The 16427-nt window shown below is 38.0% G+C and overlaps 1 protein-coding gene across 2 annotated transcripts in view; it reads right to left on the bottom strand.

The window, feature by feature from the left end:
* Nucleotides 1–15813, bottom strand: part of STAT4 (signal transducer and activator of transcription 4) — a 116446-nt gene extending 100633 nt beyond the window's left edge. Inside the window, exons 1-3 of one of the 2 annotated variants that reach the window (XM_017500678.2) lie at nucleotides 15473–15813; nucleotides 12313–12443; nucleotides 10865–11009 (exon numbers count right to left, since the gene is read on the bottom strand). In XM_017500678.2, the coding sequence (XP_017356167.1) occupies nucleotides 10865–11009; nucleotides 12313–12440 (273 nt within the window). In that variant the 5' untranslated portion in view covers nucleotides 12441–12443; nucleotides 15473–15813. The remainder of the gene's footprint in view (nucleotides 1–10864; nucleotides 11010–12312; nucleotides 12444–15472) is intronic. The other variant, XM_037728547.1, reaches the window with a different exon arrangement.
* Nucleotides 15814–16427: the final 614 nt, after the last annotated feature.

Here is a 16427-nt window from a genome sequence, read left to right as displayed (position 1 = left end):
TTGTCCCAACACTGCTACTGCCATTGCCCATGCCATACTCCCTGCCCAGGAGTCTAAGAACCCACACAACTGCCTGGCCTACTGCTGCTATATCTGTCACCCAAGCAAGCCACATAGAGGCTTAATAATTGGCCCACCTGAACTTGCTAACACTGGTGCCAGCATACTCCACCCTAGGTCCCAAGGACAGACATGGTCAGCCCATTGCTGCCACCACTGGGGCCTAAAGACTGGCCCACCTATTGTCCCAGTCCCCAGAAAAACTTCAACACAGCCTCCGCTAACAAATGCACCCTAAGCCATCAAGGAAATCATAGACACAACTGATACTGTTTATAGCCAAATAAATTATACAGAGACTACACTACTGCACACATTCAGAATCAAAGCCAAAGGGTACTACCCAACCAAGATCATAGGACAAAAAACAAGTCTCAAACATTTTTCTAAAAATCAAAATTATATCAAATATCTTCTTAGACCACAATAGAATAAAACTAGAAATCAATAACAAAATACACTTTGGAAACTGTAAAAATGAATGAAAATTAAACAGCATGTTGCTCCTGGATAATCATTGTATCACGGAAGAAATTAAGGTGGAAATAAAAAAATTCCTTGAAACAAATGAAAATTGAAACAACATATCCAAACCTGTGAAAAAGCAGTGCTAAAAGGGAGGTTTATAGAAATAAATGCCTACATAAAAAGGTATAAAATTTTCAAGCGAACAATCTAATCATGCACCTCAAGTAACTAGAGTAACTAGAAAAGCAAGAAAAAAAATTAGTGGAAAAAAAGAATTAATAAAAATCAGAGCAGAACTAAATGAAATAGAGACTAAAAAAAGATACTAAGGATCAACAAAATGAAAAGCTAGTTGTTTTGAAAGATAAATAAAGTCAATAAACTATTTGCTAGACTAACCATAAAAAAAGAGAGATAAACCAAATAAATAAAATCAGAAATGAAAAAGGAGACATTACAACTGATATCACAGAAACATAAAGGATCCTCAGAGACCAATTATGAACAATACACTAACAAGCTGGAAAACCTAGAGGAAATGGATAAATTCCTGGACTCATGCAACCTAGCAAGATTGAATCAGGAAAAAAAACCCCAAAACCCTAAACAGACTAATAATGAGTAATGAGATTGAATTAGTAAGTCTCCTGACAAAGTCCGGGACTGAACGGCTTTACTGTCGAATTCTTTTTTTGTTATTTTTGTTTTGTTTTGTTTTGTTTTGTTTTTGATACAGAGTTTCACCCTGTTGCCCAGGCTGGAGGGCAGAGGCATTGGCATAATCTTGGCTTAGTGCAACCTCCACCTCCCAGGCTCAAGCAATTCTACTGCTCATGAGTAGCTGGGACTACAGGTGAGTGCCACCACACCCAGCTATTTTTTTGTATTTTTAGTAGACATGGGATTTCATTCTGTTGACCAGCCTGGTCTCAAACTCCTGACCTCAAGTGATCCACCTGCTTCAGCCTCCCAAAGTGCTGGGATTACAGATGTGTGCCAACATGCCCAGCCTTTACTGCCAAATTGAATCAAACTTTCATAGAAGAACTAACACCAATTCTCCTCAAATTATTCCAAAAAATTAAAGAGGAAGAAATTCTCCCTAACTCCTTCTATGCCAGCACTATCCTGGTACCAAAACCAGACAAGGACACAACACAAAGAGACAACTGCAGGCCAATATCCCTGATAAACACAGATGCAAAAATTGTCAAAAAAAAAATACTAGAAAATCAAATCCAACAGTATCTCAAAAAAAAAATACAATGCGATCAAGTGGGGTTTATCCCAAGGATGCAAGGATGATTCAACATATGCAAATCAGTAAACATGATACATCACATCAGCAGAATGACAAACAAAAATCATATGACCATCTCAATACTATAGGAAAAGCATCTGGTAAAATTCAATGTCCTCATGATCAAAACTCTCAACAAATGAGCCATAGAAAGAACATACTTACTTCAATATAAAAAGGCCATACATGACAAACCTACAGCTAACATCATGCTGAACAAGAAAAAGCTGAACGCCTTTCCTCTGAGACCTGTAACAAGACAAGGATGGGCACTTTTCACTACTCCTATTCAACGTATGGCTGGAAGTCCTAGCCAGAGCAATTAAGCCAGAGAAGGACATAAAAGGCACCCAAACTGGAAAAGAGGGTGTCAAATTGTCTGCTGATAACACTTTGGGCTCTGAACCTACAGAGAAGTTGAGTTTCTTTTTCTTTTGAGATTGACTCTGGAAGAGCTCTTGTGTTCCCAGGTGCAAAGCAGCCCCTCTGCAGTAAGGACCCAGTTCTCAGAGCCAGTAAGGCCACAAGCCTCCACAGTCCCACTTGGCCAGGCGCTGTGGTTTATACTGTAATCCCAGCACCTTGGGAGGCCTTGGCAGGCAGATCACTTGAGGTCAAGAGTTTGAAACCAGCCTGGTCAACACAGCAAAACCCTGTCTCTGCTAAAAATAAAAAAATTAGCTGGGTGTGGTGGCACATGCCTGTAATCCCAGCTCTTAGGAGGCTAAGGCAGGAGAATTTCTTAAACCCAGGAGGCAGAGGTTGCAGTAAGCCAAGATCACGCTGCTGAACTCTAGCCTGAGCGACAGAGTGAGACTCTGTATTGAAAAAAAAAAATTGTCCCTCTTTGCTGATAATATGATTTTATACTAGAAAAACCTAAAGAGTTCACAAAAAATCTCTTAGGTCTGATAAATAGATTTAGTAAAGTTGCAGGATACAAAATTAACATACAAAAATCAGTAGCATTTTCATACAATGAAAATGAACAAGCTAAGAAAGAAATCAAGAAGACAATTTCATTTATAATAGCTTCAAAAAATGCAATACATTAAAATAAAATACCTGGGAATAAATTTAACCAAGAAAGTGAAAGATATTTAGAAGGAAAACTACAAAACACTGATTTAAAAAATTGAAGAGGGCCAGGCACGGTGGCTCACATCTGTAATCCCAGCACTTTGGGAAGCCAAGGCAGGTGGATCACCTGAGGTCAGGAGTTCGAGACCAGCCTGGTCAACATGGTGAAACCCCATCTCTACTAAAAATACAATTAGCCAGGCATGGTGGTGCATTGCCTGTAATCCCAGCTACTCTTCTTGGGAGGCTGAGGCAGAAGAAACGCTTGAACTCAGGAGGCAGAGTTTGCAGTGAACTGAGATTGTGGCAAGGCACTCTAGCCTGGACAACAGAACAAGACTTCATCTCAAAAAAAGAAAAAAAATTGAAGAGTACACAAACAAATGGAAAGACATCCCTATGCTCATGGAGTGGAAGAATTAATATCATTAAAATGACCATAAAAAGCAATCTACAGAGTCAAAGCAATCCCTATTAAAATACCAAAGTCACTTTTCACAGAAATGGAAAAAACAATCCTAAAATTTGTATGGTACCAAAAAGAACCTGGCTAGCCAAAGCAATCTGAGCAAAAATAACAAAGCTGGAGGCATCACACTACCTGACGTCAAAGTATATTACAAGGCTATCATAACCAAAACAGCACAATATTGGCATAAAAAACAGACACGTAGATCAATGAAATAGAAGAGAGAACCCAGAAATAAATCCACATATTTATAGCCAACTAATTTTTAACAAGAACATACACTGGGGCAAAAACATCCTCTTCAATAAATTGTGCTGGGAAAACTGGATACTCATATGCCGAAGAATGGAACTGGACTCTATCTTTCACTAATTACAAAAATCAATTCAAGATGGATTAAAGACTTAAACGTAAGACCTAAAATTATAAACTGCCACAAGAAAACATAAGGAAAATGCTTCAGGACATTGGTCTAGGCAAAGATTTTATGTTTATGAACCCAAATGCACAGAAAACAAAAACAAAAATAAATATAACTATATTAAATGAAAAAGCTTCTGCACAGCAAAGGAAACAATCAGCAGAATTAAGAGGCAATCTGTTAAATGGGAGAAAATATTCACAAACTACTCATCTGACAAAAGCTTAATATCCAGAATACACAAGGAACTCAAATAACTCAACAGTAAAAAAACAAATAAGCACATTAAAAAGTTGGCAAAGATATGAATAGACATTTCTCAAAAGAAATTCAACCCAAACTCAGCAGACAAAAATAATAAAGATTAAAGAACTAAATAATATTGAAAGACAAAAATACAAAAGATAAATGAAACAAAAAGTTGTTATTTGAAAAGATAAAATTGATAGACTACTAGTGAGATTACAAAAAAAAGAATAACCAAATAAGCTTAATGATAAAAGAAACTAGAGATATTACAACCAATACCGCAGAAATACAAAAGATTAGTTAAGACTACTATGAACACTTTTATGTGCATAATCTAGAAAATCTAGAGGAGATAGATAAATTTGTGGAAATATAAAACCCTCCTAGATTAAATCAGGAAGAAACAGAAATCCTGAACAGACCAATAACAAGCAGCAAGATTGAATCAGTAGTTTTTTAAAAAAAATTGCCAACAAAAAGATCTAAGACCAGATGGGTTCATAGCTGAATTTTATCAGACAGTCAAAGAAGAATTGGTACCAATCTCACTAAAACTATTGTAAAAGATAGAGAAAGAGGGAATCCTCTCTAAATCATTCCATGAAGCCAGTATCACCCTAATACCAAAACCAGGAAAGGGCAAAACAAGAAAGCTACTGGACCAATAGCTGTGATGAACATAGATGCAAAAATCCTCAACAAAATGCTAGCTAACCAAATCCAATAGCATATCAAAAAAATAATATATCATGATCAAATGGGTTTATATTAGGGATGCAGGGATAGTTTAACATACACAAAGTCAATAAATATATTACATAAAAAGAATTAAAAACAAAACCCATATGATCATCTCAATAGGTGAAGAAAAAGCCTTAGATAAAATCCAGCATCCTTTTATGATTAAAAAAAAAAAAAAAAAACCCTCAACAAAACAGGCATATAAGGAACTTAAACTGATGAAAGCCGTATATGAAAAATGCACAGCCAACATCATACTGAATAGGGAAAAGTTGAAAGCATTTTCCCAGAGAACTGGAAAAAGGCAAGAATGCCCATTTTCCCCACTTCTAATCAATGTAGTACTGGAAGTCCTAGCCAGAGCAATCAGACAAAAGAAAGAAATACAAGGCGTCCAAATTGGAAAAGAGGAAGTCAAATTGTCACTGTTTGCTGATGATATAATTGTATACCTAGAAAACCCTAAAGACTCATCCAAGAAACTCCTAAATCTGATAAAGGAATTCAGTAAAGACTCGGGATACAAAATCAATGTACTCAAATCAGTAGCTCTGCTATACACGAAAAATGACCAAGCTGAGATTCAAATTAATAACTCAATCCCTTTTACAATAGCTGCACAAAAAGAGAAATACTTGGGAATATATCTAACCAAGGAAGTGAAAGATGTCTACAAAGAAAACTACAAAATACTGCTAAAATAAAGCATAGATAACATAAACAAATGGAAACACATCTCATGCTCATGAATAGGAAGAATCAATATTGTGAAAATGATCACACTGCCCAAGGCAATCTACAGATTCAATGCAATTTCCATCAAAATATCATCACCATTCTTCATAGATTTAGAAAAAACAATCCTAAAATTCATATGAAACCAAAAAAAATAACCTGCATAGCCAAACCAATACTAAGCAAAAAGAACAGGTCTGGAGGCATCATATTACCCAACTTCAAATTATATTAGAAGGCTATAGTTACCAAAACAGTATGATACTGGTATGAAAGCGGACACATAGACCAATGGAACAGAGTAGAGAACGCAGAAACAAAGCCAAATACTTTCAGCCAACTGATCTTGGACAAAGCATGCAAAAACATAAATTAGGGACAAGATAGTCAAATAAATAGTGCTGGGAAAACTGGCAAGTCATATGTATAAGAATGAAAATGATTTCTCCGCTTATACCAAAATCAACTCACCATGAATCAAAGACTTAAATCTAAGACCTGAAGCCATAAAAATTCTAGAAGATAACACTGGAAAAATGTTTCTAGACATTGGCTTAGGCAAAGAATTCATGACTATGACCCCAAAAGCAAATGCAACAAAAATAAAGATAAATAAATGGGACCTAATTAAACTAAAAAGCTTCTGCACAGCAAAAGAAATAATCATCCAAGTAAACAGACAACCCACAGAGTGGGAGAAAATATTTGCAAACTACATATATGACAAAGGACTAATATCCATAATCTACAAGGAACTCAAATCAGCAAGAAAAATAAAACAATCCCATCAAAAAGTGGACAAAGGACTTGAATACACAAGTCTCAAAAGAAGATGTACAAACAATCAACAAACATGTAAAAATGTTCAACATAACGAATTGTCAGGAAAATGCAAATTAAAACCACAGTGAGATACCATTTTACTCCTGCAAGAATGATCATAATTAAAAAGTCAAAAACCAATAGATGTTGGCATGGATGTAGTGAAAAGGGAACACAGACTGCTGGTGGGAATGTAAACTAGTACAACCTCTACGAAAAATGATATAGAGACTCCACAAAGAAATAAAAGCAGAAGTACCGTTCAATCCAGCAATCCCACTGCTGGGTGTCTACCCAAAGGAAAATAAATCATTACATAAAAAGGACACATGCACACCCATGTTTATAGCAGTATGATTTGCAATTGCAAAGATATAGAACCAACCTAAGTGTCCATCAACCAATGAGTAGATAAAGAAAATGTGGTATATATACACCATGGAATACTACTCTGCCATAGAAATGAATGAAATAATGTCCTTTGCAGCATCCTGGGTAACAATGAAGGGCATTATTTTAAGTGAAGTAACTCAGAAGTGGAAAACCAAGTATCATATGTTCTTACCTGTAAGTGGGAGCTAAGCTATAAGGATGCAAAGGCATAAGAATGATATAACAGACTTGGGGACTTGTAGGGGAAGGTTGGGAGCAGGTAAGAGATAAAAGACTACATATTGAGTGCAGCGTACACTGCTAGGGTGACAGGTGCACTAAAATCTCAGAAATCAACCACTAAAGAACTTATCCCCAAAACCCACCTGTACCACAAAAACTACTGAAATAAAAATAAAAATAATTTAAGAATTTAAAAGACATACAAGTAGTCAACAGATAAAAGAAAAAATGCTCAACATCACTAATCAGGAAAATGCAAATTGAAACCGCAGTAAGATATTAACTTACCTAAGTTAAAATAGTTATATATATATATTTTTTGTTTGTCTGTTTGTTTGTTTGTTTTTGTTTTTTTTTGAGACAGAGTCTTGCTCTGTTGCCTAGGCTGGAGCGCAGTTGAACTCCCACCTCTATCTCTGCTTCCTCACTGCCACTTCCAACTCTCGGGTTCAAGCAATTCTTCTGCCTCAGCTTCCTGAGTAGCTGGGATTACAGGCATGCACCATCACGTCTGACTAATTTTTTTATTTTTAGCAGAGACAGGGTTTCGCTATGTCGGCCAGGCTGGTCTCGAACTCCTGATCTCAGGCAATCCACCCAAAGTACTGGGATTACAGGCATGAGCCACTATGCCCGGCCTAAAATGGCTATTTTTTAAAAGACAAAAAATAACATGCTGGTGAGGATGCAGAGAAAAAGGAACTCTGTACACTGTTGGTAGAAATATAATTTAATACAATCAGTATGGAAATTTTTTAAAAAACTAGAAATAGAACTACCATAGGCTACCACAATTCCACTACTGGGTATTTATCCAAAGGAAAAAAATTAGATATAAAAGAGATGCCTGCACTTGCATGTTACTGCAGCCCTATTCACAATAACAAAGATTTGGAATCAACCTAAGTGTCCATTGATGGAAGAATGGATAAAGTCACCCCTCCTCCCCAAAAACACACACAATTTAATGGGATTATAGAAGCTTAAAAAGAAGCATAACATGCAGGTTTGTTTAGGTGTAAACCCATAGCTGACAATGTTCTTTAGTACTAGTTTCTACTGTGTTGTTAATATAAATATCCAATAAGCACAATTTATAAATTGAGACATATGGAAGTACAACAAAGAGCAAGTGTTTTTTTCAACTCAAATATCTTAATTCACCAAATTGTTTTTTGAATTCCTAGTGTGCAGCAGAACCATATTGAGTACTGGGGGTGAGAGAGGGGAGTCACAAAAGGAGGTCAGGCTTTTGCTGTTAAGGACCTTGTGACCTGGTTAGACACACATGCAGCACAGATGAAGGGACACAAAGAGATGCTGCTTACCTTGTAGTTGTCCCTGGAGAATGAGAACACAGACTAAAGCATGCGGTGAAGGTTTCCTTGTTGCACTGGGACCTATGCAGATTCTTTAGGGTTGGATGGGAACTAAATTGGTGGAAGAGGAATGGAAAAGAATTCCTGGCCATGGGACCATCATGGACAAGGCTTAGTCATTCAAGGGTGTGTGTGATGTGTTCAGGAACAAGTAGATCTATTTTTCTGAGGTAGGGATATGGAGGAGCTCAATGAAAATTGTTGGGAAATATCTAAAGAGGAACGATGCTAGAGGGCCAATGACACATGCAGATGAGTTTGTGCTTGAGCTGAAGCGTGACTGGGGATAATGGCAGGTTTTTGAGCTGTGGAGTAGTGAGACAGAAGTGATGGTTTCACAAGGTTTGTCTGATACAAATGGCCAGAAAAGAAGCTCCCCTCATAATCTTATTCTCCCACCCAGCACAAAAGATGGGCCGTTTACTTATCCCTGATTTACCCTGAGAAAATCCTGCTATTTTCCCTATCAACAATGAGAACCATTTATTGAATGCCTACTTTTTGCCAGAAGAAAAGCTCCAGCCTTCCTCACAATTCCAAAAGGTAGACAATAATCATCCTTGTTTGTATTAAAAGATACAGGTCAGAAGATTAAGTAATTTGCTCAAAGCCACATTTGAGGGTCAGATTTTTAACCCAGATCTTTCTGGTTCCAAAGACCACACATAATCTATTAATATTTTCCTCATCTGTACTTATCTAGCAAAGTGACCTATAGACTCTTTGCTATTAGGCTAAGAGTTAGCAAACTTTCCTACAAAAGGCCAGATAAATATGATATATATATCATATGTAAATATGAGACATATATATACACAGAGACATATACACACACATTTTTATTTTAGGCTGTGTAGGTCATATTGTCTCCATCACAACTTCTGTCATTGAAGTGTAAAAGCAGCCATAATATGTAAACCAATGAGTGTGGCTTTGTTTTAATAAAACACACAAATTTGAATTTCATATAATTTTCATATGTCAGAAATATTATTTTAAATTTTACTGTATGATCTATTTAATTTTTATTCTTTTCTAATGACCTAAAATATAAAAACAATTCTTAGTCATGTGCTATATGAAAACAGGCAGTGGCCATTCGACTTGTGGCCCATAGTATGCCAATCCCCATTTTAGGTTTATAGATTAGAACACTAAGCTAATGAGGCCACTGTTAAATGTCTTGTCTGCATAAAAGAGATTGCTGTATGCCGCCAAAAATCCTGTTTTGTCGGCAATATGCAATTGCCCTGTTTCTTGTCAAGTGTCTCGCAGATTTGTAGGGGATTACAAGGGCAGAGATAGTTCAGTGCAATCCAAACAATAGGAAAAACAATATATTTGCCCCTCTCACAAATGAAATGTCAAGAATATTTCTGCTATAATTTAGCTAAAATGTTCTAAAAATGTGTTAATTGTAGGTTTGGGATTCTAAAAATGCCTCCATGTGAAATGGCACAATGCCCTTTTCCTGTCATCTAATACGTTGTATAGGCACTCAGTAAATATTATAGCAGTCCGTGGTCAGGCTAGCACTTCTAGGTTTAGTTCCATATTAGCCTGCCTTTAATTCTTTAGATCCCTGATTCACTTACTTCATTTTCTTCACCCCTTAATCAGTAAACATTGCACATCTGTCATAAGTCCAGACTTATGCTGGCTGCTAGAAATTCAAAGCTGAACTCCAAAGTCCTTGCTAAAGGAACTCATGATGTGGGGAGAAGGGGTATGGATGCAGCAAACCACCATGGCATGTGTATACCCAGGTAACAATCCTGCACGATCTGCACATAAACCCCAGAACTTAAAGTATCATAAAAAAGAAAAAGAAAAAAAAGTAATAATCACATCATGGAAAATGGAGTACCCACCCCCTCAAGCATTTATCCTTTGTGTTACAAACAGTCTAATTATATTCTTTTTGTTATTTTCAAATGTACAATTAAATTATTATTGACTACAAAAAATAAAAATAAAAAAAGAAATAGCAATAACATCGAATATACTAAATGCCGCAGTACTGATATGTTTTGGTGCTGAGGAAACACGCACAGATGGGCTCTGCCTGCATGAACCAGAGAGTACCAAAGAACACTTTTAAAGAAGGGTGAGGTCTGATCCTTCCAAATCTGGAAGGATACATTCACTCATGATGCTCCCATTTAGGAATGAGAACAATACTAACTTATGCATGTTACATAAGAGACAAAGGCAAGGGAGGGCTGTGGAGAGCCATGAAACTGTGGTCTGATCTAGTGTTGTTGAACTTGATAGTAGCCAGTAAACAAACCACATGCAAGTCCTACATACAACACATTTGTATTTTATACACTATACTTATAGTGTATTTTATTTTCAACATTTCATAAAAAATATTGGGTAATAAAATTGAGCACAAAATTTGTAAATGGTAAGAGAACTCAAATTTTTTCCCCTTAAATCTCATTTGAAAATAATATAAGGGTACATATTTAATTTTTACTCCTATATCCAAATATTTTGGAAAAGTAGAAATGCATTCTCACCTGAAGGATTTTCCTAATTCTTTTTAGATTGTGTATCAAGAGTAGGTTTTTCTCTTTGGAAACACGACCTAACTGTTCATCCAGTTGTATTAACAAGTTTTGAAGAAGAATCGTTGCCATGGTTTCATTGTTAGAAGCTGCCTCCCTAAAAAAATAAAGGGTTATTACACAACAGAAACCAATTTGGTAAAATGTCTACTCTTTTACCATACTAATTTTAAAGCAATAAACCTTTACAAGGTGCTAAAATTTAAGAGTTAAAAAAAAATTAAATTGTAAACATGAAGAGATGTCAACGTCATTAAGCATTAGGGAATTTCAAGTCAAAATCACAGAAGATACCACTTCATACCCATGAGGATGGCTATTATTAAAAGGAAAAAAACAGAACATAAGTGTTGGTGAGGATATAGAGAAATTGTACAATGCTGGTGGGAAGGTAAAATGGTCAATCATTGTAGAAAACTGTATGGCAGATACCCAAAATATTAAACATAAAATTGTCATATGATCCAGCAATTCCACATCTGGGTATATATCCAAAAGAATTAAAAACAGGGCCTCAAACAGATATTTGCATACCAATGTTCCCAGCAGAGTTGCTAGCAATAGCCAAAAGGTTTAAACAACCCAAATGTCCATTGACAGATAAATTAATAAAGCAAAATGTGATATATACAAACAATAGAATATTATTCAGCTTCAAAAAGGCAGAAAATTCTGATGAATGAATTTTGAAAACATTACATTAAGCAAAATAATTCAGTTACAAAAGGACAAATATTGTCTGATTCCAATTATATAAAGTACCTAGAGTAGTCAAATTCATAGAGACAGACAATAGAATGGTGATTACCAGGGGTTGGCGATGGAGGACTAGGGAGTTGCTGTTTGAAGAGTATAGAGTTTCAGTTTGGAAAGATGAAAAAGTTCTGCAGATGGATGGTCATGATGGTTGCATAATAATGTGAATATATGTAATGCCACTGAACAGTACACCAAAAACAATGGTAAATTTTATGTCATGTATATTTTACCACGATAAAAAATATGGCTGAAGCAAAAAAATAAAATTTAATGGTATAAGGTGAATAGAGCTTTGAAGAAAGCAAATATTACTGTGAAAAAATATTGATTTACATTGAGTCTGCGATAGAGAACTGACAATCAATTGATTTGTTTCTTTTCTAAATACATGAAAAATTGTTTGGGTTTTGGTTTACAGAGAAACAAAGCACTAGAAGCATTAAGTTTTCATTTACGATGAATGAAACCAGAAAGGACAATGATTTCCCCTTCTTCGGGAAGGCTTTTCAAATCCTTGAGAAAGTTCTTTACCTGAAAAGAATGCATCTACTGAGTCAAAAGTGGACCATAAAATAAATTCACATGGATGGTGCATAAAGCATTTGTGCATCAACTTCTAGGGAAAATACATTTGATCCTACCAGTCTTGATTTTCAATCCACTGGGCCAGCAGATGCCGAATTTCCATAGGAAAGTTGTCATCATAGAATTGATCCACCTGCTCCAAAAACTTGATTTCTAACTGTTGGACTTGATTCCACTGAGACATGCTCTAAAAGAAGGGGTAGAATTAGAGTTTTAAAATATTGTTCATAGCTCTAGTACATATTTTCTTATTTGGAATTCAGTCAATATTATGACTGATTTCAGTCATAATATTGACTGAATTCCAATATATCCAAAAATACAAACATTTCTCTAAGGTTTTTTTTTTTTTTTTGAGACGGAGTTTCGCTCTTGTTACCCAGGCTGGAGTGCAATGGCGCGATCTCGGCTCACCGCAACCTCCGCCTCCCGGGTTCAGGCAATTCTCCTGCCTCAGCCTCCCGAGCAGCTGGGATTACAGGCATGCACCACCATGCCCAGCTAATTTTCTGTGTTTTTAGTAGAGACGGGGTTTCACCATGTTGACCAGGATGGTCTCGATCTCTTGACCTTGTGATCCACCTGCCTCGGCCTCCCAAAGTGCTGGGATTACAGGCGTGAGCCACCGCGCCCGGCTAGGTTTTTTTTTTCATAATCCAACCCTAATGAAGGGACCAGCCTTCTTTCTGTGCCCCCAAACTACAGCCTTCCTTGCTCTAACATGAACTCCTGTTCCACCTGCTCCAGGAAGCTTTCACTCCTGCTCCCCCAAACACCCCACATCCTGCCCACAGCTGTCTACATGAACTTGTATTCTCAACAAGCCCTTTCCCTATCTCTTGTCCCCTCTACACTTAGACTTGGAGTAACTTGAAGGCAAACATATTTAACATTTACTATACCTTCTAAAGTCCTCTAAGACTTTATATATGAGGAACAACCTCCCAAAAAGCTTCTTTTATATAAATTTGTCAAATTTCTTTATTTCAGATTTGTCTGGCTTCTAAAGTCAGATTTATGTTCCCGACTTCTAGTCCAATTCTGTCTTAGCTTCATTAAGAATTTTATGTATGCATTTTCATAGGCTCTAGTTTAATTAAAAATATTTCTGAACCAATGAATGTGTTTTATTTCTCTCTATGAGGATCCACTATGGGTGGGCAAAGCTCTTAAAAGATGCAGTCTTTTTGTCTCTGAGAAACATCTGATAGTGGTTAAACCCTCGATACTTAAGGAGTAAGAAACCACACTTGATACCTATTTGGCAGCCTGTCATAAAACAAAAGTATGTATTTCCCCCTTGTAACCCCTCTCTGGCCAGTTTAGAAGCTGTAGACATATTTCCTAACTCAGGAAAATTAGTATGACGCTGCCTCCTTGAAATTACAGCATTTTACGTTTTCCAAAGTCAAACTTTTTATTGTTTCATCAGCAATTCTAAGTCAAATAAAAACACCAAACCCTCTTTTACATGATTAATCACCATAACATTTCAACATATCTTATAGACAGGCTAAGGTTTCCTTTCGCCTATAGAACACCAGGAGAATTTCATATATTTCATATACATATTCTTCAGGTTTCAAATAGAATCATTTTGAGCACCTGTCCCCTGAGCACCCGGTAAATGATTTAAAATTTATAGAAAAACCTGTTGCCAACGTTTTGCTAAAGAGAAAGCAAGTGGGAAAATAAGTAATGTTTTATTTGCATATCACTATATATTTATGAAAACCTTTATACTTTACAATTCTAGGCACATTGTAAATGCTCAATCATGGCTTGTTAAATGAAGAATGAGTGGCACTCTTGATGTTGCTATGAATAGGGTAGGTGGATATAAGTAGTGTGTCAACTTTAAAAAGAAAAAAACTTAAAGCTCAAATAGGTGCAATGATGCCTGCCTAATGTGTGAGGCTTCTAAGGGGCCGCCCGAGGTTTCCTGAGCCTGAACCATTTGTCTTTCCAGATACTCGACGTCTAAATATGCCACACAAAATTGGAACATTTGTTCCCATGCTACTATCAACATTATCCTACCAGTTTTAGTTAATGACAACAGAGAACGTGAGCTGTAAATAGCATTACAATTTTTTGTCATACTACTGTTGAATCCCAGCTATGATTTGGATGAAAATCTGTTTTCTAACTAAAATTTACAGGTAGATGGGAGGAATAAGCTGTGGTGCTGTAACACTAGGATGAATACGGTTAACAATAACTTAGTGTATGTTTTCAAAAAGCTAAAATAGAGGATTTTGAATGTTCACAACATAAAGAAGCGATAAATGTTTGAGGTGATGGATATACTGATTATCCTTTGATCATAACACATTGTATATATGTATTGAAATATCACTCTATACTCCATAAATATTTACAGTTGTGTGTCTAATAAAAATAAAAGAAAAAATTTTAAAAATAAAAATAAGCACCAAATAAAAAAGACTGCTAAGATCTGAGTATTCAGCGGAGAGCTGAATTCAAAGCTGATAAAAGGAAGAAGAATGAACACCTAGTCCTAGGACATTCTCTATCGCAGCCTCTGGGAACGCCTTTAGGCATCCTTCAGCAGATTTCTTTGCCTTCACTCTCTAAGTGCTACTTTTTTCTTGTGGGAACTGTACGTTGCCTCTGAAAACTGAGTGCCTGTCTGTTCTTTTTGCCTGCAGTCCGTAGAAGATCCTCTAAAGGGGCATTTTGTCCCACCGTCTGGGAGCTGGTGGTGCCGCGTTGGCTCTGTGGCCTGTAGCTTGCAAAGGGAGATGACCTGCCCTAAAATGTCACTCGTGCTCATCAAAGCCACAGTCACAGGCAGCCGTAGCTGCAAACTTTTTTTTCCTGAAACCCAGGTAAGCCAATCTAAAGTCAGACAACACAGCTCTAGAGAAGCTGCCTGAGAAAGTGAAGAGGGGCTCACTTCCAGCCTCTGCGAGGACACACCTCCGCAGCCGGCGCAGCTCCCCCGGCCCCTCTGGGAGATTCGCCCGGGCACCGTGGCGCGGGCCCGCGGGGCGGTCTCCGCGGAGAACCTGTGCCAGGGCGCATCTGTGGGCCGTGGAGTCGGGCGCTTCTTTGTATCATAACCCCTCCTCAGGCAGGTTAAAGCGAAGCCACTGTCAACATGCCCAGGGAAAGCAAAGCTTCAGAGCGTCCTGCGTAACAAGCGTGTCCTCCTCTGGAGAGGCAGCCAGAAGGTGTGGTCCGGCCACTTACCTAGAGCTCTCTCAGCACAGGTCCCAGGCGGTGCTCAAGTCCAAAGTCAGAAGCGCCCCTCACAGTCCCTAAGAGAAAGCCGCTGACGCCATCGTCAGTAGGGGATTTGCATTTCTCCTCCCACTTGAGGCTTTCCTGTGCGTCAGTGTTCGAGTCTCTGGGACTTTACTTGGGTCAGTTCCCACCCACTCTTTATTCTAGAAACGCTGACACGTAGAATCAGCCAGGCTGGAGCCCCTTCGCCGGGCATCCTCTTCCCTCTTATCCCTGCCAGCCTCTCCCGCCAACAGCAGGTGGCTCAGGAGTGCCAGAAGAAAGGGGAGGGGCGGGGCACACATTTTTCTTCAGTGGTTTCCTTAGACAATTCGAGATCCGCTGCAGTTACTTACCTGGAGCTCAGTTCTTGAGCTTCCTCTGTCCTTAGTTTAATACTCCACTCAGCCTGGTGAGCCAGTCCCTGGGGTGGAAGGGGTGGGTAGCCAGGATCGAAACACCAAACTCATAGACTTTACTGGGCTCCAATTCCAGCGGGGTCCGCTCACTTGGAGGAGGGTGACCTGATCTAGAGGTTTAGGCCAACTTCTGGGTAGGCCACCAGTGCCCGCCCTTCCTGGCCCAGCCTCCTCTACTCTCCCTGAGCAGCCCTGCTCCTGGTTGCTACGGTGCACTCTTCTCCCTTTTTGACATCAGCCTGTTCTAGAATCATAGAGTTGGAGGAAGTCTTAGTCCCATCTAATGCTAAACCCTCTTTTGTATCTGAAGAGGCCCAGTGAGGTCACCAAGATGACTCAGTAAGTTATCCACGGAGCCACCCAAGAGCCCAGGTGTTTCCCTTCCCACCTCTGGTCTTTTCATCTCATCTCCTTGTAGCTAGATGTTAACCCCTTGATTCACAGTAGGGGTCCTATAAACGTTCAATAAAATCAAGACAAGGCCAGGTGTGGTGGCTCACACT

The sequence above is a fragment of the Cebus imitator genome, unplaced genomic scaffold (assembly GCF_001604975.1).
Source record: "Cebus imitator isolate Cc_AM_T3 unplaced genomic scaffold, Cebus_imitator-1.0 Scaffold268, whole genome shotgun sequence".
NCBI lineage: Eukaryota > Metazoa > Chordata > Mammalia > Primates > Cebidae > Cebus > Cebus imitator.
This window is presented reverse-complemented; position numbering and strand designations above follow the sequence as displayed.